This window comes from Saimiri boliviensis, chromosome 4, assembly GCF_048565385.1.
Source record: "Saimiri boliviensis isolate mSaiBol1 chromosome 4, mSaiBol1.pri, whole genome shotgun sequence".
Lineage (NCBI taxonomy): Eukaryota > Metazoa > Chordata > Mammalia > Primates > Cebidae > Saimiri > Saimiri boliviensis.
In genome coordinates, this window is record NC_133452.1 from 113,939,292 (window position 1) to 113,965,118 (window position 25,827).

The window sequence follows — 25,827 nt, forward strand, 5'->3', positions numbered from 1 at the left end:
GCCTGGGCAACATAGGGCGGCTCCCATCTCTATAAAAAATACAAAAATTAGCTGGGCATGGTGGTGCATGCCTGTATCCCAGCTACTCAGGAGGCTGAGGCATGAGACTCATTTGAGCCTGGGAAGCAGGGGTTGCAGTGAGCCTAGACTGCACCTCTGCACTCCAGCCTGGACAACAGAGTGAGACCGTGTCTCAAAAACAAAAAACAAAAAACATAGGATTTAGGCCAAGGCCTGGGCTCTGTGGCTCACACTGGTAATTCCTCTACTTTGGAAGGCTGAAAAAAATGGGCCAATCACTTAATCCCAGGAGTTCATGATCAGCCTGGAGGCTGAGACGGGAGGATAGAATGGGCCTGGGAGGTTGAGGCTGCAGTGAGTTGTGCTCTTGCTACTGTACTCCAGCATGGAGGACAGAACGAGACCTTGTCTCAAAAAAAATTTTTTTAAGTATATGATTATTTTAAATAATTTTTGTAATTAACTGTGTACTTCCTTTAGTGCAAAACAGCTGAATCTATGGCTTTAGTACAGTTGCAATTCACTGAAATATGAGTTTTCTCATATCAAAAATAGGATGGAAGGACAATGAAACATTTCTTTTTGATTATGTTTATATTTTCCAGTGTACGTTCAGTGATACTTAAAAAGTAAGATGGGACTGAAACTTTCTATGGGTTAGATGTAAATTTTTTTTTTTTTTTTTGAGACAGAGTTTCGCTCTTATTACCCAGGCTGGAGTGCAATGGCGCCATCTCAGCTCACCGCAACCTCCGCCTCCTGGGTTCAGGCAATTCTCCTGCCTCAGCCTCCTGAGTAGCTGGGATTACAGGCATGCGCCACCATGCCCAGCTAATTTTTTATATTTTTAGTAGAGACGGAGTTTCACCATGTTGACCAGCATGGTCTCGATCTCTCGACCTCGTGATCCACCCGCCTCGGACTCCCAAAGTGCTGGGATTACAGGCTTGAGCCACCGTGCCCGGCCAAATTTTTTTTTTCTCGTACATGTTTAGGTTAGAAGGCAAATGATTGGCTTTCTGTATTATCAATAGTATTTTTCTCCACCTAAAGGTTTTCTGATTCAACATTAAGTCTAGTGTCCTTGAGAATAATTTTTTGACCTTTGTTACATTTATTGGACTTGCTCCAGTGTATTTCTTCAGGTATGACAGAAATATCACTGCAGACTTTCTCATGCTAGTTGTATTAATAGGATTTCTCTCTAGCGAGATACACAGTAAGAACATTTCAACTGAAGGGCTTTGATTTTTAATGCATAAATAGGAGTTTTTCTCTTATTTATTTATTTATTTATTTATTTTTATTTTTATTTTTATTTATTTTTTTTTTGAGACGGAGTTTCGCTCTTGCTGCCCAGGCTGGAGTGCAATGGCGCGATCTCAGCTCACCGCAACCTCCGCCTCCTGGGTTCAGGCAATTCTCCTGCCTCAGCCTCCTGAGTAGCTGGGATTACAGGCACGCGCCACCATGCCCAGCTAATTTTTTGTATTTTTAGTAGAGACGGGGTTTCACCATGTTGACCAGGATGGTCTCGATCTCTTGATCTCGTGATCCACCCGCCTCGGCCTCCCAAAGTGCTGGGATTACAGGCTTGAGCCACCGCGCCCGGCCCGATTTATTTATTTTTTTTGAGACGGAGTTTTCGCTCTTGTTACCCAGGCTGGAGTGCAATGGCGCGATCTTGGCTCACCGCAACCTCCGCCTCCTGGCTTCAGGCAATTCTCCTACCTCAGTCTCCTGAGTAGCTGGGATTACAGGCACGTGCCACCATGCCAGCTAATTTTTTGTATTTTTAGTAGAGACGGGGTTTCACTATGCTGACCAGGATGGTCTTGATCTCTTGACCTCATGATCCACCCGCCTCGGCCTCCCAAAGTGCTGGGATTACAGGCTTGAGCCACCATGCCCGGCCTTCTCTCATTATTTATTTATTTATTTTTGACTATGAGATGAAGTGGTAAAGATTTTTCTGTAGTATTAGTTTCTGGTACTTAATAAGGCCAGATACCTTTTGATTATAAGTTCTTTGATGCTAGACTGGGCGCAGTGGCTCAACCTGAACTTTGAGAGGCCAAGACAAGTAGATTGCTTGAGGTCAGTAGTTTGACGTTACCAGCCTGGTCAACATGGCAAACCCTGTCTCTACTAAAAATACAAAAATTAGCTGGGCATGGTGGTGCACACCTGTTATCCCAGCTACTTGGGAGACTGAGGCAGGAGAATCCCTTGAACCCAGGAGGCAGAGGTTGCAGTGAGCCAAGATTCCTCCACTGCACAGCAGCCTGGGCAACAGAGTGAGACTCCTCAGAAAAAAATTATTTGAGGCCGGGCTTGGTGGCTTACGCCTGTAATCCCAGCACGTTGGGAGGCTGACCTGGGTGGATCATGAGGTCAAGAGATTGAGACCATCCTGGCCAACATAGTGAAAAGCTGTCTTAAAAAAAAAAAATTTTTTTTTAATTATTTGATGCTTAGGCCGAGCGCGGTGGCTCAAGCCTGTAATCCCAGCACTTTGGGAGGCCGAGGCAGGTGGATCACGAGGTCGAGAGATCGAGACCATCCTGGTCAACATGGTGAAACCCCGTCTCTACTAAAAATACAAAAAACTAGCTGGGCGTGGTGGTGCATGCCTGTAATCCCAGCTACTCAGGAGGCTGAGGCAGGAGAATTGCCTGAGCCCAGGAGGCGGAGGTTGCGGTGAGCCGAGATTGCGCCATTGCACTCCAGCCTGGGTAACAAGAGCGAAACTCCGTCTCAAAAAAAAAAAAAAAACAAGAGCGAAACTCCATCTCAAAAATAAATAAATAAATAATTTGATGCTTAATATTATATAACTTGGAAAGTGCTTATGAATGAAAATAATCAAGATACACTTTTGGGATTTTCACTCTTGAGGTTGTATGTGATAATACATTGGTTATCTACAGTTCATTCTCCCTCCTTGGAGAGTGGAACATTGCTGAGTGCAATTAATCAAAATGAGAGATGTATGTAGAGGGGACCAGAATCATGTAACGTGCTTTGAACTGCAAGTAACAGGAAACACTGGTCCAGTTGGATGCTGAGAAAGCACTGTAGTATTGCCAATAGCAGGCATTCCAGGCATACTTTGCTAAGGGCTCAGATTCAGTTTCTTGGTTTGTCTCCCTTTCCACCTTGTGCTGGCTTCCTCTTCAGGTTGGTAACAGAATACTTGTAGCCACTTCCAAAATCATATCCTGTTATAAGCACCAGGAGAAGGAAAGAAGACACGAGTCCTTTTGTGTGTCTTTTTTCAGAAATGAGACAACCTATGCAGGAAGCCTCCTTTAGGTTTTACTTCATTTCAAAATTGGGACTTGTGCTGTTTCCTAAAGCAATCACTGGCAAGGGGAATGGGATTATCATGATTAGTCTAAACTAACCATCTGGAGTTAAATTGAGGATAGGAGTTAGTGTCCACCAGCACTAAACAAGATTTTATTTTTCTATATTTTGAAGTCATCTGGGAGATGAAAAACTGCAACTGTCAGCCAGAGATTGACAGAGTGATAGAGCCACTGAATAAGAAATGTATTTATGAGCTGGGAACCTGAAAAGCCAGGTTAAATGAAACCCATGAATTTGAAGCTGTCAGTTTCTCATAGACTCTCTATTTGTTCCGGCCTAAGAAATCTTGAGAATCTCATGTAGCATGCAGTAAAAGGTATATTTCATTTGAGTGCATATTTGTTAACATATTCTTGCTTTTTAAATACTCCACAACCAGGCTGGGTGCAGTGCCTCATGCCTGTAATCCTGGTACTTTGGGAGGCTGAGTTGTGAGGATCATTTGAGCCCAGGAGTTTGAGACTGGAGTGAGCTATGATCACAACATTGCTCTCTACTGGACTGGGCAATAGAGCAAGACTCTGTCTCTAAAAACAAAGCAAAATAATATAAACAAAAATAAAAACCCCTCTACCATCAGAAAATTATTGACACTTTTGTTTTCAGATGTGCCTGTCTTGCTGTGCGTCCATGACAAGCAGGGACAGGCAAAGCCAAGAGCATCAGAGCTCCTCTCCTTCCTGTGTGTGTGCACCTTCCCATGAATATATGAAATAAAGATGATTACTTACCCCATGTGTTACACTTGCAAACCTTGCCTTTTTTATTGCTCTAAAATATGAGGTAACCAAGATTGTGCATAAGTAGCATTAGACAACTCACTGTACACTATCTCTGACTCTGTGTTTGTGGTCCTATGTGGTACTTTGGATATATATATATTTTTTTAAATTGCATTTTAGGTTTTGGGGTACATGTGAAGGACATGCAAAATTGTTGCACAGGTACACACCTAGCAATGTGATTTGCTGCCTTCCTCCCCATCACCTATATCTGGCCTTTCCCCCCATGCCATCTCTTCCCAATTCCCCAACCCCTGCTGTCCCTCCCCCTTTTCCCCCCCAACAGACCCCAGTGTGTGATGCTCCCCTCCCCATGTCCATGTGTTCTCATTGTTCAACACCCATCTATGAGTGAGAACATGCAGTGTTTGATTTTCTGTTCTTGCGTCAGTTTGCTGAGAATGATGGTTTCCAGGTTCATCCATGTCCCTGCAAAGGACATGAACTCATCAGTTTTGATGGCTGCATAATATTCCATGGTGTATATGTGACACATTTTCCCTGTCCAGTCTATCATTGATGGGCATTTGGGTTGGTTCCAGGTCTTTGCTATTGTAAACAGTGCTGCAATGAACATTCGTGTGCATGTGTCCTTATAGTAGAATGATTTATAATCCTTTGGAGATTATACCCAGTAATGGGATTGCTGGGTCTAATCGAATTTCTGTTTCTAGGTCCTCGAGGAATTGCCACACTGTCTTCCATAATGGTTGAACTAGTTTATACTCCCAACAACAGTGTAAAAGTGTTCCTATTTCTCCACATCCTCTCCAGCATCTGTGGTCTCCAGATTTTTTAATGATCACCATTCTAACTGGCGTGAGATAGTATCTCAATATAGTTTTGATTTGCATTTCTCTAATGACCAGTGATGATGAGTATTTTTTCATGTTTGCTGGCCTCATGTATGTCTTCTTTTGTAAAGTGTCTGTTCATATCCTTTGCCCACTTTTGAATGGGCTTGTTTGTTTTTTTCTTCTAAATCTGTTTTAGTTCTTTGTGGATTCTGGATATCAGCCCTTTGTCAAATGGGTAGACTGCAAACATTTTTTCCCATTCTGTTGGTTGCCGATTCACTCTAATGACTGTTTCTTTTGCTGTGCAGAAGCTGTGGAGTTTGATTAGGTCCCATTTGTCTATTTTGGCTTTTGTTGCCAATGCTTTTGGTGTTTTGGTCATGAAGTCCTTGCCTACACCTATGTTCTGAATGGTTTTGCCTAGATTTTCTTGTATGGTTTTTATGGTGTTAGGTCTTATGTTTAAGTCTTTAATGGAGTTAATTTTAGTGTAAGGTGTCAGGAAGGGGTCCAGTTTCTGCTTTCTGCATGTGGCTAGCCAGTTTTCCCAACACCATTTATTTTTTATTTTTATTATTATTATTTTTTTTTTTGAGACGGAGTTTCACTCTTGTTACCCAGGCTGGAGTGCAATGGCGCCATCTCGGCTCACCGCAACCTCTGCCTCCTGGGATCAGGCAATTCTCCTGCCTCAGCCTCCTGAGTAGCTGGGATTACAGGCACGTGCCACCATGCCCAGCTAATTTTTTGTATTTTTAGTAGAGACGGGGTTTCACCATGTTGACCAGGATGGTCTCGATCTCTTGACCTCGTGATCCACCCGCCTCGGCCTCCCAAAGTGCTGGGATTACAAGCTTGAGCCACCGCGCCCGGCCTAACACCATTTATTAAACAGGGACTCAGTTCCCCATTGCTTGTTTTTTTTTTCAAGTTTGTTAAAGATCAGATGGTTGTAGATATGTTGTGTTGCCTCTGAGGCCTCTGTTCTGTTCCATTGGTCTATATCTCTGTTTTGGTACCAGTACCATGCTCTTTTGATTACTGTAGCCTTTTAGTATAGTTTGAAGTCCAGTAGTGTGATGCCTCCCACTTCGTTCTTTTTGCTTAGAATTGACTTGGCTATGCGGGCGCTCTTTTGGTTCCATATGAAGTTTAAGGTGTTTTTTTCCAGTTCTTTGAAGAAGGTCATTGGTAGCTTGATGGGGATAGCTGGATATTATTTTTATAATTACACGTGAATAATTTTTCCAGCAGCACTAGCTAGCCTTAGCTGGCAGCCATCCCTACCCCATACATAGTGGTTTGTTGTTTTTCAGAGATAATTTTTCAGTATTGAATATTATTATTATTTTTTTTTCAAGAGACTGGGTCTCACTCTGTCACCTTGGCTGGAGTGCAATGGCATGATCATAGCATACCTTGAACTCCTGGGTTCAAGCAGTCCTCCTGCCTCAGCTTCCTGGTAGCACCACATTGGTGAACTGGATTTTTGTTTTAAAGCTTTAGTACAAAAGTTAAACAGTTTCTTTATTTCACCAAAGGGTTAATATTTGAGAAAGTGATTATCAACGTGTACACAAAGCTAACTAGAAGATTAGCTTTCTCAGTAGAAATCCAAGTGTCCTGATAACACTGGTGTCATTTATAAATAAATGTTTTGAAATTTTACCTTTTTTTTTTGCCTCCTAACATAAAGGCCATACCAGAAAACCTCAGGAATATAATGATTTATTTATATATTTTTCCTCAAAAAATTCCTTTAAGTTCAGACATTACAATTGATGTGCAATACCAAATTGCTCCACAGGACAGATGGAAACAGGAAAAGTCAGATGGTTGGCATTTAAAAGGAATAGTAATTAAGCAATTGAAAGTGGATTGGATTGTTGATTAATATTTGTTCATTTGAAAGAATCAAGTGGAAGAGGTAGCCTCTTGGAAGAGGAAGACTAAGTCACACCTGATGCCTCCTCTCACTGACCAAGGGGCTGGGATGTCTTGTTAACTTTCTCTTTTCAGTTTAATTGCATTCTGTACTCTAATTTTCTCAGATCATGTATTCTATCTTATTTTTCCCCCTGGGCAGAAATAAATCTTTCTGTTTACTTCACCCCACTTCTTTCCTCTGAGAAAAGGCAGTCTTGTCTAAGAAAACAGGGAAAAGAAAAACCAGGAGGAGGGAGAGAAGAAAGAGGGGGAAGAAGGGAAGATGGGGGGAAGAAAGAGAGAGAGAGATAGAGAGAGAGAGAGAGAGAGAGAGAGAGGAGAGAGAGATGGGACGTTAGATTAGAGTAGAAGAGAAAAGGAGAAGGAAAGAGGGAGCAGGAAGGGGGATGCTCCAGGCTCTCAATCTCAGGACTGTGCAAAATGATTTTCCAGGAGATGGAGACGCACATGTGGTCTCATATTTCTCACAGTAGTCCACCCGGGCTCCGTCTTCAGGTCTGTCTCCCACTACCAAAACCCAATATAGCCAATCTTGCTGCCTTACCTGGAGAGAGGACCAGGGCCTGGCACCAGGTCTGGAACTCCACTGCTGTCCCTGAACAGACTTGCTGGAGGCATTCACATTTCTCTCCACTCTTGGGGCAACAGCCTGCAACAGAAAAGGGGTGAGTGGGTGTTAGTGTTTCCCAGGGCCACCAGGTGGTCCTAGCTGGCTGGACCCCACTTTCCGACTGAGGGGAAGCATCAAGTATGACTTAATCTCCTTCTTGCAAGGGCCTATGTCTTCAACTTGATTCTTTCAAATGGACTTCTTTGGGGCACAGAGCTCCGCTCTCCACTGAGGGTCCTATGGGTATTACCCAGGGAGCAGCCTCAGATTGGGGTCACTGCTGTTGCTCCTGCCACAGCTGCAGGAGAAAGAGGTGGAAAGATGCTGAAGAAAGTACTCAGTCTGGAATCTATTTTTTTTTTTTTTGAGATGGAGTTTCGCTCTTGTTACCCAGGCTGGAGTGCAATGGCGCGATCTCGGCTCACTGCAACCTCCACCTCCTGGGTTCAGGCAATTATTTTGCCTCAACCTCCTGAGTAGCTGGGATTACAGGCATGCGCTACCATGCCCAGCTAATTTTTTGTATTTTTAGTAGAGACAGGGTTTCATCATGTTGACCAGGATGGTCTTGATCTCTTGACCTCGTGATCCACCCGCCTCGGCCTCCCAAAGTGTTGGGATTACAGGCGTGAGCCACTGCGCCCGGCTGGAATCTAATTTTTAAAAACATTTTTTGGGGAGCTACTTGTCCAAAATCTTGAAATCAAAAAATCCTGATAGTTCTGTCTTCAAAATACATCCCAAATGCATACATTTCAACCACTACTACTCTATTCTAAAACATGTTAGGCCAGGCACGGTGGCTCATGCCTGTAATCTCAGCACTTTGGGAGGCTGAGACAGGTGGATCACCTGAGGTCAGGAGTTCAAGACCAGCCTGGCTGACACGGTGAAACCCCATCTCTACTAAAAATACAAAAATTAGCTGGGTATCATTGTGCACACCTGTAATTCCAGCTACTGGGGAGGTGGAGGTCGGAGAATTCCCTGAACCTAGGAGGCAGAGGTTGCAGTGAGCTGAGATCATGCCATTGCACTCCAGCCTGGGTGGCAAGAGCAAAACTCTTGTCTAAAAATAAAAAAAAAAGGCCGGGCGCGGTGGCTCAAGCCTGCAATCCCAACACTTTAGGAGGCCGAGGCGGGTGGATCACGAGGTCGAGAGATCGAGACCATCCTGGTCAACGTGGTGAAACCCCGTCTCTACTAAAAATACAAAAAATTAGCTGGGCATGGTGGCGCGTGCCTGTAGTCCCAGCTACTCAGGAGGCTGAGGCAGGAGAATTGCTTGAACCCAGGAGGCGGAGGTTGCAGTGAGCCGAGATTGTGCCATTGCACTCCAGCCTGGGTAACAAGAGCGACACTCTGTCTCAAAAAAAAAAAAAGTTATTTTTTTTCCTAAAACTCAAGCCCACTGTGTAAAATAATCAAAGTATTAAGATGCCTTTATTTTGGTTTCTTGGAATGACCACTGTCCACTATTAATAAAAATGTTTGCTCTTTTAATTTATATATAAAAAGGAATATTCAGGTTTGCTTGATGTTCTACAAATTTAGAGTGGCTCTAACATATTATGAGTGTTCTTTTGGTTACCAAACTTAGAATAACATAAAAATCTGACAAATCAAAAGAAAAATTAGCTTTTTCTAATTTATTTCTAATAAACTGATGTGTACTTTTTTTTTTTTTTTTTTTTTTTTTTTTTTTTTTTTTTTTGAGACGGAGTTTCGCTCTTGTTACCCAGGCTGGAGTGCAATGGCGCGATCTCGGCTCACCGCAACCTCCGCCTCCTGGGTTCAGGCAATTCTGCCTCAGCCTCCTGAGTAGCTGGGACTATAGGCACGCACCACCATGCCCAACTAATTTTTTGTATTTTTAGTAGAGACGGGGTTTCACCATGTTGACCAGGATGGTCTCGATCTCTCGACCTCGTGATCCACCCGCCTCGGCCTCCCAAAGTGCTGGGATTACAGGCTTGAGCCACCGCGCCCGGCCATGATGTGTACTTCTAACGTTAAAAAACCTTCTTGTTTATTTTATAGACTGGCATATGACTGTTAAGACCGTGATTATAACGAAGAAAATATCTTTGTCATTTATCAATTAGAGATATTCAATTAGTAATAATCGTGCTTCGGATAAACCTCATTGGCTTCAGTACTGCCACTGCACAAAGCTAATTAGTGACATTCATAATGTACTTTATGGTGTAAATTACAGTTCTTGGGTATTTGTTAGTGCCCTCCTTAATTCTCATGACAACTGTCCCTCTCTTTTTTTTTTTTTTTTTTTTTTTTGAGACGGAGTTTCGCTCTTGTTACCCAGGCTGGAGTGCAATGGCGCGATCTCGGCTCACCGCAACCTCCGCCTCCTGGGTTCAGGCAATTCTCCTGCCTCAGTCTCCTGAGTAGCTGGGATTACAGGCACGTGCCACCATGCCCAGCTAATTTTTTGTATTTTTAGTAGAGACGGGGTTTCACCGTGTTGACCAGGATGGTCTCAATCTCTTGACCTCGTGATCCACCCGCCTCAGCCTCCCAAAGTGCTGGGATTACAGGCTTGACCCACCGTGCCCGGCTAACTGTCCCTCTCTTACTTGAGAAGGGAGCATTCATGATCATTTGACCTATTTTAGGGACCTATCTATGCATTATACAGATATTTTGGAAATTTCATTTTTTTTTCTTTTTCTTTTGTTGGTCTTGGACTATTTGATATCAAGGAAAGTTCTTTTTAAAATGTTAATGTATCTTCTTAATGCTTAATATCTAAAAATGTAAACAAGAATTTTTCAAGTATTCTATGCTATCATGATTCTAAATTTGCCATTATTTTATAACCTTCTCCCAGAAATTAAATCAGCTCAAGTGGCTGAATTGTTCTCCTTCATTTAGTGAAGGAGAGATTAAAAGAGGCAATATTTCTGTGGTGGAGGGGCCTGCTAAAAAAAAAAAAAAAAAAAAGCAAATATTTATATAGGCAGTGGTTATATAATCAGTTAGTTCATATCAGAAAACTTTGGAAATGAAGAGGTTTTCTTTTTTTTTTTTTGAGACGGAGTTTCACTCTTGTTACCCAGGCTGGAGTGCAATGGCGCGATCTCGGCTCACCTCAACCTCTGCCTCCTGGGTTCAGGCAATTCTCCTGCCTCAGCCTCCTGAGTAGCTGGGACTACAGGCACACGCCACCATGCCCAGCTGATTTTTAGTATTTTTAGTAGAGACGGGGTTTCACCAGGTTGACCAGGATGGTCTCGATCTGTTGATCTCGTGATCCACCCGCCTCGGCCTCCCAAAGTGCTGGGATTGCAGGCTTGAGCCACCGCGCCCGGCTTGGAAATGAAGAGGTTTTCTGACCTCTTGAGGAAGTCTCACTAAAAATGTCAAGAAATTAAAGAACTTTTAGAAGCTTTGCTATTACCTAAGTGGTTAGCTATATGATAAAATGGAGATTCACAATCACAGTGCAATAACCCAGAATCCTGAGGAAATAATGTACCACTACGCTAAACAAATAGCATTAACCAAAGCAGTTGCCATACTGAAGGTTTGTAAATATGTTCTAGCCATTGTCTGCCTACCTGCAGAATGGATCGAGGGTATTCCTGATAGACAACCAAGGTGTTGCTGATTAAATTGCTTGACTGTTATTCTGGACTTAAGGAATTCCAACATATCTTCAGTGATTGCGGGGTGTGATGTATGTGTGGCACACATTTCCTGTAGCTGTTATAAAAGAGCAGCTCCAAAATGTTTTTTTTTTTTAACCATAATAACATACTAGCTATACCAAATTAATATTTAGAACAATTAGAAAAAAAAATGAATTCTTTTTTTTTTTTTTGAGACGGAGTTTCGCTCTTGTTACCCAGGCTGGAGTGCAATGGCGCGATCTCGGCTCACCGCAACCTCCGCCTCCTGGGTTCAGGCAATTCTCCTGCCTCAGCCTCCTGAGTAGCTGGGATTACAGGCACGTGCCACCATGCCCAGCTAATTTTTTGTATTTTTAGTAGAGACGGGGTTTCACCATGTTGACCAGGATGGTCTCGACCTCTCGACCTCGTGATTCACCCGCCTCGGCCTCCCAAAGTGCTAGGATTACAGGCTTGAGCCACCGCGCCCGGCCAAAAAAAATGAATTCTAACACTAAATTTGAGACCGCTTTCCAGGACTTGAACTTCCATGTCTTGGGAATTGCTATTAGCCTTGATGGCAATATCAGCTCCTCCTGGGATCCATAGGCTACTCCATGCAGTTAGGAATTCACTTCCTGAACCTGTACTCTGTCATACCACAAGCTCACATTTCTAAATACTACAAAGGATTCATTTGATGCATCTAGCTTTTAATAGGTAACAACAATCTTCCTCATATATCCACCTAATTAGTCTCTGCATGAATAGAAACCTGAAGATTTAGTCTTTTGGAAAAGACTTCTAAAAATCAGAGGAAAAACTACCCTTGTCCTCAGTGGAAAGGACTTCATTGAGGAACCATAAACTGAGGATTCTTAAGTATCTTCCAGAACAATGATCTTTGGAAGAAGACAACCAAACCAGTGTCTTCAGATCAAGCTGCTGATGACACCAAGTAGATACTTTCACCCAAGACAATAAAACAAGATACGTGTTCTGGTATCTTTGCCCTCCTTTAAAAATTTTGCTCTGCTCATCAACGTGCCTGGTTGTCTCCTAGAGGCCAACCAAAAGTTTTTAAGATTCTTTTACAAATTATATTTTATTTCAATCTTCCATAGTACAGAATTTCTCTGCCACCTAAGGTAAAAACTTTCTTGTGTTTTTTTTCGTAGACTATAGCCATTGTTTTTAATTTTTTTTTTTTTTTTTTTTTTTTTTCTAAGAGACAGTGTTTTGTGCTGGACCCAGGCTAGAGTAGTGTGGCGATGCTAGCTCACTGCAGCCTCAGACTCCTGTGCTCTAGCAATTTTCCCACCTCAGCCTCCTGAATAGCTGGGAGTACAGGTGCTCACCACCTCACTCGGCTATTTTTTTTTTAGTTTTTAGTAAAGACAAAGTCTCACTTTGTCACTCAGTCTGGTCTCAAAATCTTGGCTTACAGAGCCCACCCCCGGCCCCTAAATGCCTGTGCTGGCCTCCCAAAGTGCTGGGATTATAGGCCTGAGTCACCACTCCCCAATTTATTGTTTTAAATCTGACTGACTAATGCAGTTTTTTATCCTCTACCTGATTCCAGTAACAAAAATTTAATAGCTATTCAACACTTCAAAAGGCAGATTTTCTTCTACAGGTTTCTTCTGGAATTTAAACTTTCCTGACAATATTAATTTTCACCTTCAGTTTTATCAATATTGAACACTGACTTCAAACAACAAAATATGTCTGCTGACATTATTGCTATAATGTATTGAGTCTCTCCTTGCAGTGTTAGTCCTTTTTCTTCAGTGACTCCCCAGGCTCCACTCAAGCAGTCTTCACATGTTGAAGGATTATTAATTGTCCTGCTGTCACTGTGATAAATGACACCCATTTCAGTTTGTGCAACACTAAGGCCTACTTTTTATGTGGATATCAGGTCACTTGATCATTATACAAATTTATCTCGTGTTATATGGAGTAAGTTTTAGGCAATTTTATTCATAATATTTTTCAATATTTTTAAGATCTACTCCTACAGGAAATGATATTTCTCTTAGAGAGAGATACTCAGTGACCTTAAATGAGGCAAGCATGGACTATTCAGGAGAACTTCCAGGAGAGATGACTGACTCCCTCTTCATCTATACTCTGGGAGCTCCAATTCCAGTAATAGGCATAATGTGACTAGAAAAGGCAGTCCAAAAATGTGCCTCTGGTCCTAGCAGAAATCAATAGATGACACTACTTCTCTTCTGGAGGTCTAGTAACCCAGTTTAAAATAAAGTTTTATGGTGGTTATGAATGATTTCATAGTTTTTGGTTTCTTCTTGGCTACCCAAGGACAACTTTTGCTTTACAGCGAAGACTGTTTGCAGCACCTCCGTAAAACATGACTGTTCTGGCAGAACAGTATTGTGGCAAGGTTAAAAGCCTACCTGGCTCTCCAGAACAGATTCAGATGGATTTGGGACATGGTTTTAGGGTCTGGTTTTGAAATCAGCCTTTGTTTTTGCAACCTATTACTAGGATTACAAGGATTCATAATTATTTTGTTTCTAACAATTATACCTGTATTTGACCAGTATATCCTGTTCAGTCTTAAATGCTACTGTGCAGTCAGTATATTTTCACTACATATATTTAGTAACAAAATGTACACGAGAGACCAACTGTATGCAGACGCAGCCAGGGTTCTCCCAATAAACTTGTGACAAGTGGATTCTGACAATGGTGTAGATCTGAACCCCACAATTGAAAGTCCTGATGGCTGATTCTGTCTTTGGTCAAAAGGGAAGGTTGAAGAGTAAAAAGGCACCTAGGAACTTGCAGTTGGGAGGTGACAGGCATAGTTGAATCCTCCACCAAACACAAACAACTCCTGCAAAATATTTTATTTATTTATTTATTTATTTTTGAGACGGAGTTTCGCTCTTGTTACCCAGGCTGGAGTGCAATGGCACGATCTCGGCTCACCACAACCTCCGCCTCCTGGGTTCAGGCAATTCTCCTGCCTCAGTCTCCTGAGTAGCTGGGATTATAGGCACGCGCCACCATGCCCAGCTAATTTTTTGTATTTTTAGTAGAGACGGGGTTTCACCATGTTGACCAGGATGGTCTTGATCGTTTGGCCTCGTGATCGACCCGCCTCGGCCTCCCAAAGTGCTGGGATTATAGGCGTGAGCCACTGTGCCCGGCCTCCTGCAAAATATTTTAACCAGTCAAAATTGCTCAGTGATTATCACACGACAAGATGTTGACAGTTCATCTGTAACTATATTTGAAACCACAGATTGATAACATTCTGCATTGAAGGCTGTAGTAATCTCTCTATTTCCCTTCCTAGATACATTTACCAGGATAATCACTAAATTGCGCCATTTTAGAAAACTGTTGTCTGCTCCCGAACACTCCTTACATTCACCTAATCAACTCCTATAATCGGCTTCCTACAACCCTCTGTGTAAAGTTTATTTTCCTGTGTTTGCTCTCCCTTGATGCAATACACTGTGTGGTCAATGGGTGGCTGCCGACACCTGTACAAATCTGGGAGCCCATTTGGAGCCTCCCTGCACCTCCGTCGTTCAGACCCTGCCCTGGTTAATGCCCAGTAGATCTGCTCCAACATCTTTTGAATTTAGAGTGAAGAAAATTTTTGATTCCACCATCTCTGATAGGCAAGTGCTAATGAGATGATTAAGTTTGGCTTGAAGGTATTAAGCTCAGAGCAGATAATTACTTGGAATGAAAAATCTTGGGAAGAGCTATGGGGATTGGAACCCATCCTAAGGTGGTTGAAGGGGCGGGTCATTTGGATTCCTTATTAAGGACAGAGCTTGGGCCCTTCCTCACTTTTTCCAAGTCCTTTGCCAACCAGTTGCTTGGACTTGCCCCTCTTCCAAAACAGGTGGGAGCAGAGCATGGACATGGGAACGAGTGCTCTCTGCAAGAAGCCGTGGTGGACCTTGCCTGAAAACTTTTGTGCTCCAATGATGTTCTACATGGAAGAGGACCAGGAGGAACTTATCTTTGGTGAGTAGCCCCTGCTAATATCCCCTCCTTCAGCCTTGTCTTCTTGATTTTCAATCTTTCCCTACTCTGCCACCTTCATAATTCTCAGATCCCTTCCCCAAAAGCCACCTCCCCACTCCCCAAGGGCTGGTGGCTGACATTCCCTCCTCTCACCTCTTCTGCTCATAGGGCACAGAGACACATACCTTAGCTGCATCGAGATGAACAGCCACACCCTTATTCAGCTGGAGAGCTGGTTCACAGCTACAGGGCAGACTCGTGTGACTGTAGTGGGACCACACAGGGCCAGGCAGTGGCTGCTGCACATGTTCTGTTGCGTGGGGAGCCAGGACTCCTATCGTCATGCTCGAGGTAGGTATCCTCGGCTGAACTGTGGTAGTGGAGGGCCTTGATGGTGGAGTTCTGGCTGAGTTTTGTGGCATCTTGGATTCTTGAAGAATCCTTTGTGTGGCCGGGGAATCCAGGTGCTTCCCAGAGTCCATTGGGGAAAAAAAGTGCTCATTTTTTTGTGGCATGAGATTGCTTAAGCTGGAGAAGGTAGCGGGAGGTGTAAATGGGTTACCTTGGAAGGCCAGGGCTGGGGTGACATCCTCCCTGCAATGTCCCTGGTGGAGTCCAGGCCTCCCCTGGGCCCCAGTTATGGGCCCTGGTTCATCAGTCCTGGGCACTTATTTTGTAGGCCTGGAGATGCTGGAACGTGTCCGAAGCCAGCCCCTGACCAACGATGACCTGCTCACCTCCATTAGTGTGCCACCATACACTGGAGACCTGTCCTTGGCTCCCAGAATAAGTGGAACCGTGTGTCTTAGCGTTCCTCAGCCTTCCCCTTACCAAATGATTGGCTGTTCGGGATTCCAGCTGAGTTCACTCTATCCATAATTAAGGACTGATCTCCCCTGGGAAGTGCAGATGAGAGGAGAAGTCTTCGCTTCGCTTTTGATGAGAAAGACATGAAAGACACTGAAGAAAGTTTGAATTTCTGGGTTGAGTCCTGTCCCTCTGATGCCTTCTAGGCACGTTTCTGAGGGAAGTCTGAATGTAAGGAAGTGTTATATTGGCAAAGCAATCCAATAAAATAAGCTACCTAAGATGCAAAGCCTTTGGTGTGCTGTCCTCTTTTCTTAGGATGAACTTATTGGCCCCGAGTTTTCCTGGACCTTAAAGTGCAGACAAACGGGGAGGATGGAAAGGTGGGAGGGAGGGTCCAGATAGACATGGAAAGTGTTCCCACCCCAAGTTCCTGGTGAAGTAGGCAGCCAGGGAACCTGGTGAACACCAGGTGGCCAACACATCCCTGAATGCCCAAGTCTGTGGGTGGGAGTAAGGGTGGAGCCGGTGGTTTCTGGGGAGCAAAGGCTTCTGAAGTCCCTCATGCCATGAATTCAATCAACTAGGAAGGCTTCCTGAATCTCTTGAAGAATATTCGGATTGTCAAGTCTATATTTGGATCTGTCTAGCCAAAAATTACGGCAAGCTAAACCTGTCCTCATTTGAACTCTCCTTTTCAAAATCGCCCCTTCTGCGGCCGTCCGTATCTGACAATGAGGCAACTGCAGTCCTCTAGGAGAGTGACGATGGTGACTGGGACCGGAGTGGAGTGGTAGTAGTGTTAGGAGATGGTTGAATTTGGACCATAATATGAAGCCAACAAGGTGTGCTAATTACATTGTTTTCACAAGGCCAGGTACCAAATAAAAGATCACACGGTAGAAAAACACTTAGAGAAAATGTTGAAAGAATTCCTGTAGCAAAACAAACACTGTGGCTCATGCCTGTAATCCTAGTACCTTGGGAGGCTGAGAAGGGCTCAGGAGTTGGAGACCTGCCTGGGCAACATGGTGAAACCCTGTCTCTCCCAAGAATACAATTAGCTTGGTGTGGGGGCACACACTTGTCATCCCAGCTGCTTGGCATGGGGACTGGGACAGCAGGATATCTTGAGCCCAGGAGGCCGAGGTTGCAGTGAGCCGAGATCATGGCACTGGACTCCAGACTCCAGCACAGGTAACAGAGTGAGACTTTGTCTCAAAAAAAATTTTTTTTGCCTGGGTGCGGTGACTCACACCTGTGATCCTAGCACTTTGGGAGGCCGAGGCAGGTGGATCACAAGGTCAGGAGTTTGAGACCAGCATGGTGAAACCCCGTCTCTATTAAAAATAGAAACATTTGCTGGGTGTCGTGGTGCATACCTGTAATCTCAGCTACTGGGGAGGCTGAGGCAGGAGAATGGCTTGAATCCAGAAGGTGGAGGTGGCAGTGAGCCAAGATTGTGCCACTACCCTCCAGCCTTGGTGACGGAGCCAAGACTCCATCTCAAAAAAAAAAAAAAAAAAAAAAAAAAAAAAAAAAAAAAATCAGGTTATTTACAGACTGCCAAAATAAATTGTCTACACATAATGGCCACTTTTTTTCTTTCTAGAAGCCAATTGTTTAGTTAGGCCTGAGGCATAGCCCAGCACCTTCATAATTATAATTATAATTATAAATGAATGAAAGTCTTTTTAATGGCTAGGAATGTATTCTAATATTGAAATAAAAAGAACCTATAAAGGAGTGAATCACATTCTAAGTTACTAGGTATAAAAAGATAAATGTATATTCCTGATTTTGGACAATAATCAACATTGATTTTACTAAAAATTTCATTTTTATAATGTTAATGCTTCTTGTTAAGAGTTCATATTTAAAAAACAAGGTAGAAGTTTTCAAGTATTTTATGCCATCGCGAATCTAACTTTACTGTTAGTACATGACATTCTCCCAGAAGTTAAATCAACTCTAGTAATTGAATTGTTCTCTTTCACTCAGCAAATAGGAGATGAAAAAATGAAAAATTTCGGTGTGATGCAGGGGCCTGGCAAAACCAAATATTTGTATAGGCAGTAGATATGTAATTGAGTTGTTCCAAATATCAGAGAATTCTGGAAATCGGAAGGTTTTCTGATTTCTCCTGGAAGTCTCAAATCTACCTGGCTCCGTAGACCACATTTAGATGGATTTGGAACAAGATTTCATGGTCTGGATTTGAAATCTAGGCTTCTGTCTTTGCAGCCTATCAGTAGGATTAATGGTCACTTTTTTCTAATAATTGCTGGTATTGTATCTGACTAGTGCCTCCTGTACAGTCTTAAATGCTACTGTGTGGTTACTTTCACTATTATATTTAGCAACAAAATGTACATGAGAGACCAACTCTATGTAGATGCAGGCAATGTTGTACCGATTAACTTATGATCCGTGGATTGTGACAATGGTGTTGATCTGAAGCTCACAGATGAAAGTCCTGGTGGCTGACTTTGCCTTTGGTCAAAGGGGAGGATGATAAGTGTAAAAGCATTTAGGAACTTGCAGTTGGGAGCTGACAAGCATGGTTGAATCTTCCCTATCAAACATAAACAACTCCTACAAAATATCTTAACCAGTCAAGATGGCTCAGTGATACTCATGCAAGAAGACGTACAAAGTTTACTCTGTGTTTGAAACCAGAGAGGTTCAACAGTCTGCAATCAAGACCACGTTAATCCCCGTACCTCCCAGATAAAGTGGCCAGGACCATCACCAAATGGCCCCATTTAGGAAAACCAGTCCCTACTCCCTAAACACTCCTTAGACTCCCCTCGCCAACTCCTAAAATCAGCTCCCTATGACGTGCTTTTTTTTCCTGTGTTATTTGTTTCCCTTGAGGCAGCACACCAAACAAGCCCAGTCTTGTGGGAATACAGTGTGTGGTCATTGGGTGGCTGTCGACGCCTGTGCAAATCTGGGAGCCCATTTGGAGCCTCCCTGCACCTCCGTCCCTCAAGGCCTGCCCTGGTTCACCCCCAGCAGATCTGCTCCAACCTCCTTTGAATTAAGCCTGAAGACAACCTTTGATTCCCGGGCATCAGAAAGGCTAAACTAATCAGAAGATTAGGTTTGGCATGAAAGGATTCAACTCAGAGCAGATAATTACTTGGAATGAATTATGTTGGGAAGAGCTATGGTGATTGGACAATGACTCTAGGGTGGTTCAAGGGGCGGGTCATTTGGATCCCTTATTAAGGACAGAGCCCAGGCCCTTCCTCACTATTTCCAAGTGTTTGGCCAACTGGTTGCTTGGACTTGCTCCTCTTCTGAATCTGGTCAGAGGAAAGCATGGACATGGGAACAAGAACTGTCACCGAGCAGCCGTGGTGGACCCTGCCTGAAAACTTTGTTGCTCCGATGGTGTTCCACATGGAAGCGGACCAGGAGGAGCTTATCTTCGGTGAGTGGCCTTTGCTAACGTCCCCTCCTTCAGCCTTGTCTTCTCAGGTTTCAATCTTTCCCTACTGTGCCGCCTTCATAGATCTCGGCTCCTTTCCCCCAAGGCCACGTCCCCACTCCCCAAGGGCTGGTGGCTGACATTCCCTCCTCTCACCTCTTCTGCTCACAGGGCACAATGACACATACCTTCCCTGCATCGAGATGAACAGCCGCACCCTTATCCAGCTGGAGAGCTGGTTCACAGCTACAGGCCAGACTCGTGTGACTCTAGTGGGACCACGCAGGGCCAGGCAGTGGCTGCTGCACATGTTCTGTTGCGTGGGGAGCCAGGACCCCTGTCGTCATGCTCGAGGTAGGTATCCTCGGCTGAACTGTGGTGGTGGAGGGGCTCGATGGTAGAGTTCTGCCTGAGTTGTGTGGCATCTCGGATTCTTGAAGAATCCCTGGTGTGGCTGGGGAATCCAGGTGCTTCCCAGAGTCCGTTGGGAAAGGAAGGGCTCATTTCTGTGGCCAGGTAGCCAGGAGGTGTAAATGGGTTGCCTTGGAAGGCCTGGGCTGGGGTGACATCCTCACTGCAATGTCCCTGGTGGAGTCCCGGCCTGCCAAGGGCCCCAGTAATGGGCTTCGCTTCACCAGCCCTGGACCTTTCTTTTTTTGCAGGTCTCGAGATGCTGGAGCGTGTGCGGAGCCAGCCCCTGACCAACAATGACCTGGTCGCCTCCATTAGCGTGCCACTGTACACTGGAGACCTGTCTGTGTCTCCCAGGATAAGTGGAACAATCTGTCTTAGCTTTCGTCAGCCTTCCCCTTACCAAGTGATTGGCTACGCGGAATTCCATCTCTGAGTTGACTCTATCCATAATTAAGGACTGATCTCCCCAGAGAAGTGCAGACGAGAGGAGAAATCTTGGTTTTGCTTTTGGTGAGAACGACAAGAAGGACACTGAAGAAAGCTTCAATTTGTGTCCTGTCCCTCTGATGCCTCTAGGCACGTGTCTGAGGGAAGTCTCCTGAATCTAAGAAAGTGTTATATTGGCAAAGCAATCCAATAAAATAAGCTACCTAAGATGCAAAGCCTTTGGTGTGCTGTCCTCTTTTCTTAGGATGAACTTATTGGCCCCGAGTTTTCCTGGACCTTAAAGTGCAGACAAACGGGGAGGATGGAAAGGTGGGAGGGAGGGTCCAGATAGACATGGAAAGTGTTCCCACCCCAAGTTCCTGGTGAAGTAGGCAGCCAGGGAACCTGGTGAACACCAGGTGGCCAACACATCCCTGAATGCCCAAGTCTGTGGGTGGGAGTAAGGGTGGAGCCGGTGGTTTCTGGGGAGCAAAGGCTTCTGAAGTCCCTCATGCCATGAATTCAATCAACTAGGAAGGCTTCCTGAATCTCTTGAAGAATATTCGGATTGTCAAGTCTATATTTGGATCTGTCTAGCCAAAAATTACGGCAAGCTAAATCTGTCCTCATTTGAACTCTCCTTTTCAAAATCGCCCCTTCTGCGGCCGTCCGTATCTGACAATGAGGCAACTGCAGTCCTCTAGGAGAGTGACGATGGTGACTGGGACCGGAGTGGAGTGGTAGTAGTGTTAGGAGATGGTTGAATCTGGACCATAATTTGAAGCCAACAAGGTATGCTAATTACATGGTTTTTACAAGGCCAGTTACCAAATGTAAGTTAGAAAGGTCATATTCACAGTAGAAAACACTTAGAGAAAATGCTGAGAGAAGTCAAGTGGTAGTGGCCGGGCACTGTGGCTCATCCTTGTAATTCCAGCACTTTGGGTGGCCGAGGAGGGTTCAGGAGTTTCAGACCAGCATGGGCAACTTGGTGAATCCCTGTCTCTCTCCTAAATAATAAAAAATTAGCCGGGTTTCGTGGTGGGCCACTGTCATCCCATCTGCTGGGAGATGGGGCTGCGGTGGGAGGATTGATTGAGCATGGGAGGCAGAGGTTGCAGTGAGTGGAGCTCGAGCCACCGTCCTCCAGTCTGGGTGACAGAGGGAGACCCTATCTCAAGAAACAAAACAAGCCGAAACCTGTAAAGGAGTGAAGCACATTCTACAATAGTAGGCAAAAGAAGATAAATGGTCAGGTGCGCTGGCTCATGCCTGTCATCCCAGCACGTTGGGAGGCTGAGGCGGGTGCATTACCTGAGGTCAGGTGTTTGAGACCAGCCTGGCCAACATGGTGAAACCCTGTCTCTACTAAAAATACAAAAAGTAGCTGGGCATAGTGGTGCATGCCTGTGATCCCAGCTGCTAGAGGGGCCGAGGCAGGAGCATTGCTTGAACCTGGGAGGCAGAGGTTGCAATCAGCTGAGATTGTGCCACTACACTCCTCACTCCAGCCTGGGCAACAGTGCGAGACTCTGTCTCAAAACAACAACAACAACAGCAAAGGAAAGCACCGTATTATTGCCAATAGCAGGCATTACAGGCATATTATGCCAAGGGCTCTCTGTTCACCTTGTGTCGGCTTCCTCTTCGGGTTGGTAGCAAAACGCTCAGAGCCGTTTCCAAAATCATATCCCGTCATAAGGACACAGAAGGAAAGAAGACACGAGTCCTTTTGTGTGTCCCTTTTCAGAAATGAGACATCCTACGAGGGAAGCCTCCTTTAGGTTTTACTTCCTTTCAAAACTGGGACTTGTGCTGTTTCCTAAAGCAATCACTGGCAGGGGGAATGGGATTATCATGATTAGTGTAAACCAATCACCTGGAGTTAAACTGATGTTAGGAGTTAGTGTCCATCAGCACTAAATACGATTTTGTTTTTCTTTATTTTGACGTCATCTGGGAGGTGAAAAATTGCAATCGTCAGCCAGAGATTGACAGAGTGATAGAGCCACTGAATAAGAAATGTATTTATGACCTGGGAAACTGAGATTCCAGCTCCTCAAGAGGTTGAGGCAGGACAATCGCTTGAACCTGGAAGGCGGAGGTTGCAATAAGCCGATTGTGTCACCTCACTCTGGCCTGGTGACAGAGTGAGATCCTGCCTCAAACAAAGAAAAAAGGAACAAAAAGAAATGATATTTCATTTGACTGCATATTTCTTAGCATAGTCCTGCTTTCTAAATACCGCCCGGAATAGTGGCTCATGCCGGTAATCCCAGCCCTTTGAGAGGTGGAGGCTTGTGGATCCCTTGAGGCCAGGAGTTGAAGACTACCCTAGACAACGTGGTGGACCTAGCATCTACTAAAAATACAAAAGTTAGTTGGGCATGGTGGTACGTGCCTCTCGTCCCAGCTGCTTGGGAGGCTGAAGCAGGAGAATCACTCGAACCTGGGAGGCGGAGGTTGCAGTGAACTGAGATCGTGCCATTGCACTCCAGCCTGGGTGACAGAGTGAGACCCGGTTTCAAATAAATAAATAAAAAATAAATACTCTACAATGAGGCTAGGCGCAGTGCCTCATGCCTGTAATCCCGATGCTTTGGGAGGCTGAGGCAAGAGGATCCCTTGAGTATAGGAGTTTGAGAATGCAGTAAGCTACGATCACGACACTATTCTCTGGCCTGGGCAATAGACCTTGTCTCTCAAAACAAAACAAGGAAAACAAAACCAAAAAACCCCATTATCATCAGAAAATTATCAACATTTCTGGTTTCAGACGTGCGTGTCTTGCTGTGAGTCCACACCAAGCAGGGACAGGCAAAGCCAAGAGCATCAGGGCTCCTCTCCTTCCTGTATTTCCCATGAATCTATGAAAGGAAGATGATTACTTACTCCATGTGTTACACTTGCAAACCTTGCCTTTTTTATTGCTCTAAAATGTGAGGTAACCAAGATTGTGCATAACTAGCATTAGACAACTCACCATCTCTACTCGGTCCCTGCACAGACTCATATAAGGTATTCACATTTCTCTCCACTCTTGGGGGAACAGCCTGCAATGGGAAAGCAGTGAGTGGGCGTTGGTGCTTTCCCAGGGTTCTAGCCGGCTGCACCCCCTCCCTGCCTACATACACTTCTTTGGGGCGCAGAGCTCCTCCTTCAGCTGAGGGGCCTGTGGGTATTAGCCAGGGAGCCGCCTCAGGTTGGGTCGCTGCTGTTGCTGCTCCCACAGCTGCAGGAGGAAGAGGTGGAAAGATGTTGGGCGCGAACTCAGTCTGGAATCTGATTTGTTTTTAGGTTTTGTTTTCCATTTTTTTGAGACAGGGTCTTACTCTGTCACCCAGGCTGGCTCCAGTAGTGCGATCTCAGTTCACTGCAGCCTCTGTTCCCGGGTTCAAGCGACTCTCGCCTCAGCCTCCAGAGTAGCTGGGACTACAGGTGTGGGCCACCATGCCCTGCTACCTTTTTATTCTGGTAGAGATGAGGTTTTGCCATGCTGCCTAGGGTGGTCTCAAACTGCTCAGCTCGAGATCAGCTGCGTTGGCCTTCCCAGGTGCTGGGATTACAGGTGGGCGCCACCTGGCCTGGCTGGGATTTGAGTTTCAAAAGTGTTTTTGGAGCCACTTGCCCAAAATCTAGAAATAAGAAATCCTGATGGCTCTGTCTTCAAAATACAACCGAAATTCATACATTTCAACCAACAGTACTCTAGTCTAAAATGTAATTTCTGATTTCTTTTTTCAAAAATTCAGTCCCAGGCTGGGTGCGGTGGCTCGCACATGTAATCCCAACGCTTTGAGAGTCCGTGGTGGACACATCATGTGATATCAGAAGTTTGAGACCAGGCTGGTTAACACGGTAAAACACGTCTCTACCTAAAATACAAAAATTGGCTGGGCAAGGTGGCTCATACCTGTAATCCCAGCACTTTGGGAGGCTGAGGTGATTGGATGGCCTGAGGTCAGGAGTTCAAGACCAGCCTGAACAACAGGGTAAAACCCTCTCTCTACTGAAAATACAAAAATTAACTGGGCAAGCTGGCAGGTGTCTGTAATCCCAGCTACTCGGGAGGCTGAGGCAGGAGAATTGGTTAAACCTGGGAGGCAAGGGTTGTGGTTAGCCAAGATGGCGACATTGCACTCCAGCCTGGACAACAAGAGCAAAACTCAGTTTCAAAACAAAACAAAACACAAAAATTAGTGGACTTCGGTGGTGTACACCCGCAGTCTCAGCTACTTGGGGGGCTGAGGTGGGAGAATTGCTGGAGCCCAGGCAGTTGAGGGAAACTTGAGCAGAGATCCTGCGCTGCAGCTTGGGCAAGAGAGTGAGACTCTGTCTCCAGCAAATTAAAAAATTAATTAACAAACAGAAATTAATAAATAATTAATTAAATGAAATTCAGCTCCAAAGTCCAAAGTCTTCAAGCTATTTGGATGTCTTATATCTTTTCCTAAAAAATGACATTAAAGGACATTTCAGTGCTAAGATGTCTTCTATCTGAATACCTTGCAATGACCACCGTTAATAAAAATATTTGTACTTTTAATTTATTAAAGAAAAAATTAATAAAATATTTAGATTTGCTTGATATTCCCTAAGTTTTAAGTACTCAAACACACTATGAGTTTTCTTTTGGTTACCAAACTCAGAATAACATAAAAACTGAGAAGTCAAAATCAAAGTTTTGTTTTCCAGGCTTAATTATAATAAAATGGATACTTATTTTTTTTTAGATGCAGTCTCAGTCCATCACCGAGGCTGGAGTACAGTGGCACAGTCTCTGTTCACTGCAACCTCTGCCTCCCGCGTTCAAGCCATTCTCCTGCCTGAGCCTCCAGAGCGGCTGAGATGACAGACACGTGCCACCTGCCCGGCTAATTTTTGTAGTTTCAGTAAAGACAGGGTTTCACCATGTTGGCCAGGCTGGTCTCGAATTGCGGACCTCAGGTGATCCACACTCACTTTGGTCTGGCAAAGTGTTGGGATTACAGGCATGAGCCGCTGCACCTGAGGTCTTTAGAAATGACATGTACTTCTAAAGTGAGAAAAACCCACCGGTTTATTGTACAGTGACATATAACTGGTAACGCGCTGATTTTAAAACAGAAAGCTAACCATTGTCAATTATTAATTAGCGACACTCATAATGTACTTGATGGGGTAAAGGGAAGTCCCTGGGCATTTGTTAGCGGCTCCTTAACTCTGATGACAGCTCTCCCTCTCTTACTTGAGTAGGGTGTGTTCGTGATGATTTGAGCTGTTTCAGGGAACTATCCGTGCTTTGTACAGATATTTTAGAACCTCATTTTTATAATGTTAATGCTTCTTGTTAAAGTTCGTATTTAAAAAACCAGGTAGATGTTTTCAAGTATTCTACGCCATCGCCAGTCTGAATTTAGGTTAGCATATGACCTTCTCCAAGAAGCCATATCAGCTCTAGTGGTTGAATTGTTCTCTTTCACTCAGCAAATAGGAGATGAAAAAATGAAATATTTCTGTGATGGAGGGGCCTGGTAAAACCAAATATTTGTACAGACTCTAGATGTGTGATTGAATTATGAAAAATATCAGA

The 25,827-nt window shown here is 44.4% G+C and overlaps 2 protein-coding genes and 1 pseudogene across 2 annotated transcripts in view; 2 read left to right on the forward strand and 1 right to left on the reverse strand.

Annotated features, from left to right (window-relative positions):
* Positions 1-16,268, forward strand: part of LOC101044705 (KH homology domain-containing protein 1) — a 29,312-nt gene extending 13,044 nt beyond the window's left edge. The window contains exons 2-4 of the mRNA XM_010337086.2: positions 15,048-15,172; positions 15,341-15,523; positions 15,852-16,268. Of these exons, the coding sequence (XP_010335388.1) occupies positions 15,061-15,172; positions 15,341-15,523; positions 15,852-16,051 (495 nt within the window). The 5' untranslated portion in view covers positions 15,048-15,060 and the 3' untranslated portion in view covers positions 16,052-16,268. The remainder of the gene's footprint in view (positions 1-15,047; positions 15,173-15,340; positions 15,524-15,851) is intronic.
* LOC120363368 (U4 spliceosomal RNA) lies at positions 9,580-9,705 on the reverse strand (annotated as a pseudogene).
* A 3,038-nt stretch (positions 16,269-19,306) lies between the features above and the next one.
* Positions 19,307-20,262, forward strand: LOC141584323 (KH homology domain-containing protein 1-like). The gene is made up of 3 exons (XM_074398051.1): positions 19,307-19,418; positions 19,587-19,769; positions 20,078-20,262. Exons 1-3 carry the CDS (start codon positions 19,307-19,309, stop codon positions 20,260-20,262), a joined length of 480 nt encoding a protein of 159 aa, XP_074254152.1.
* Positions 20,263-25,827: the final 5,565 nt, after the last annotated feature.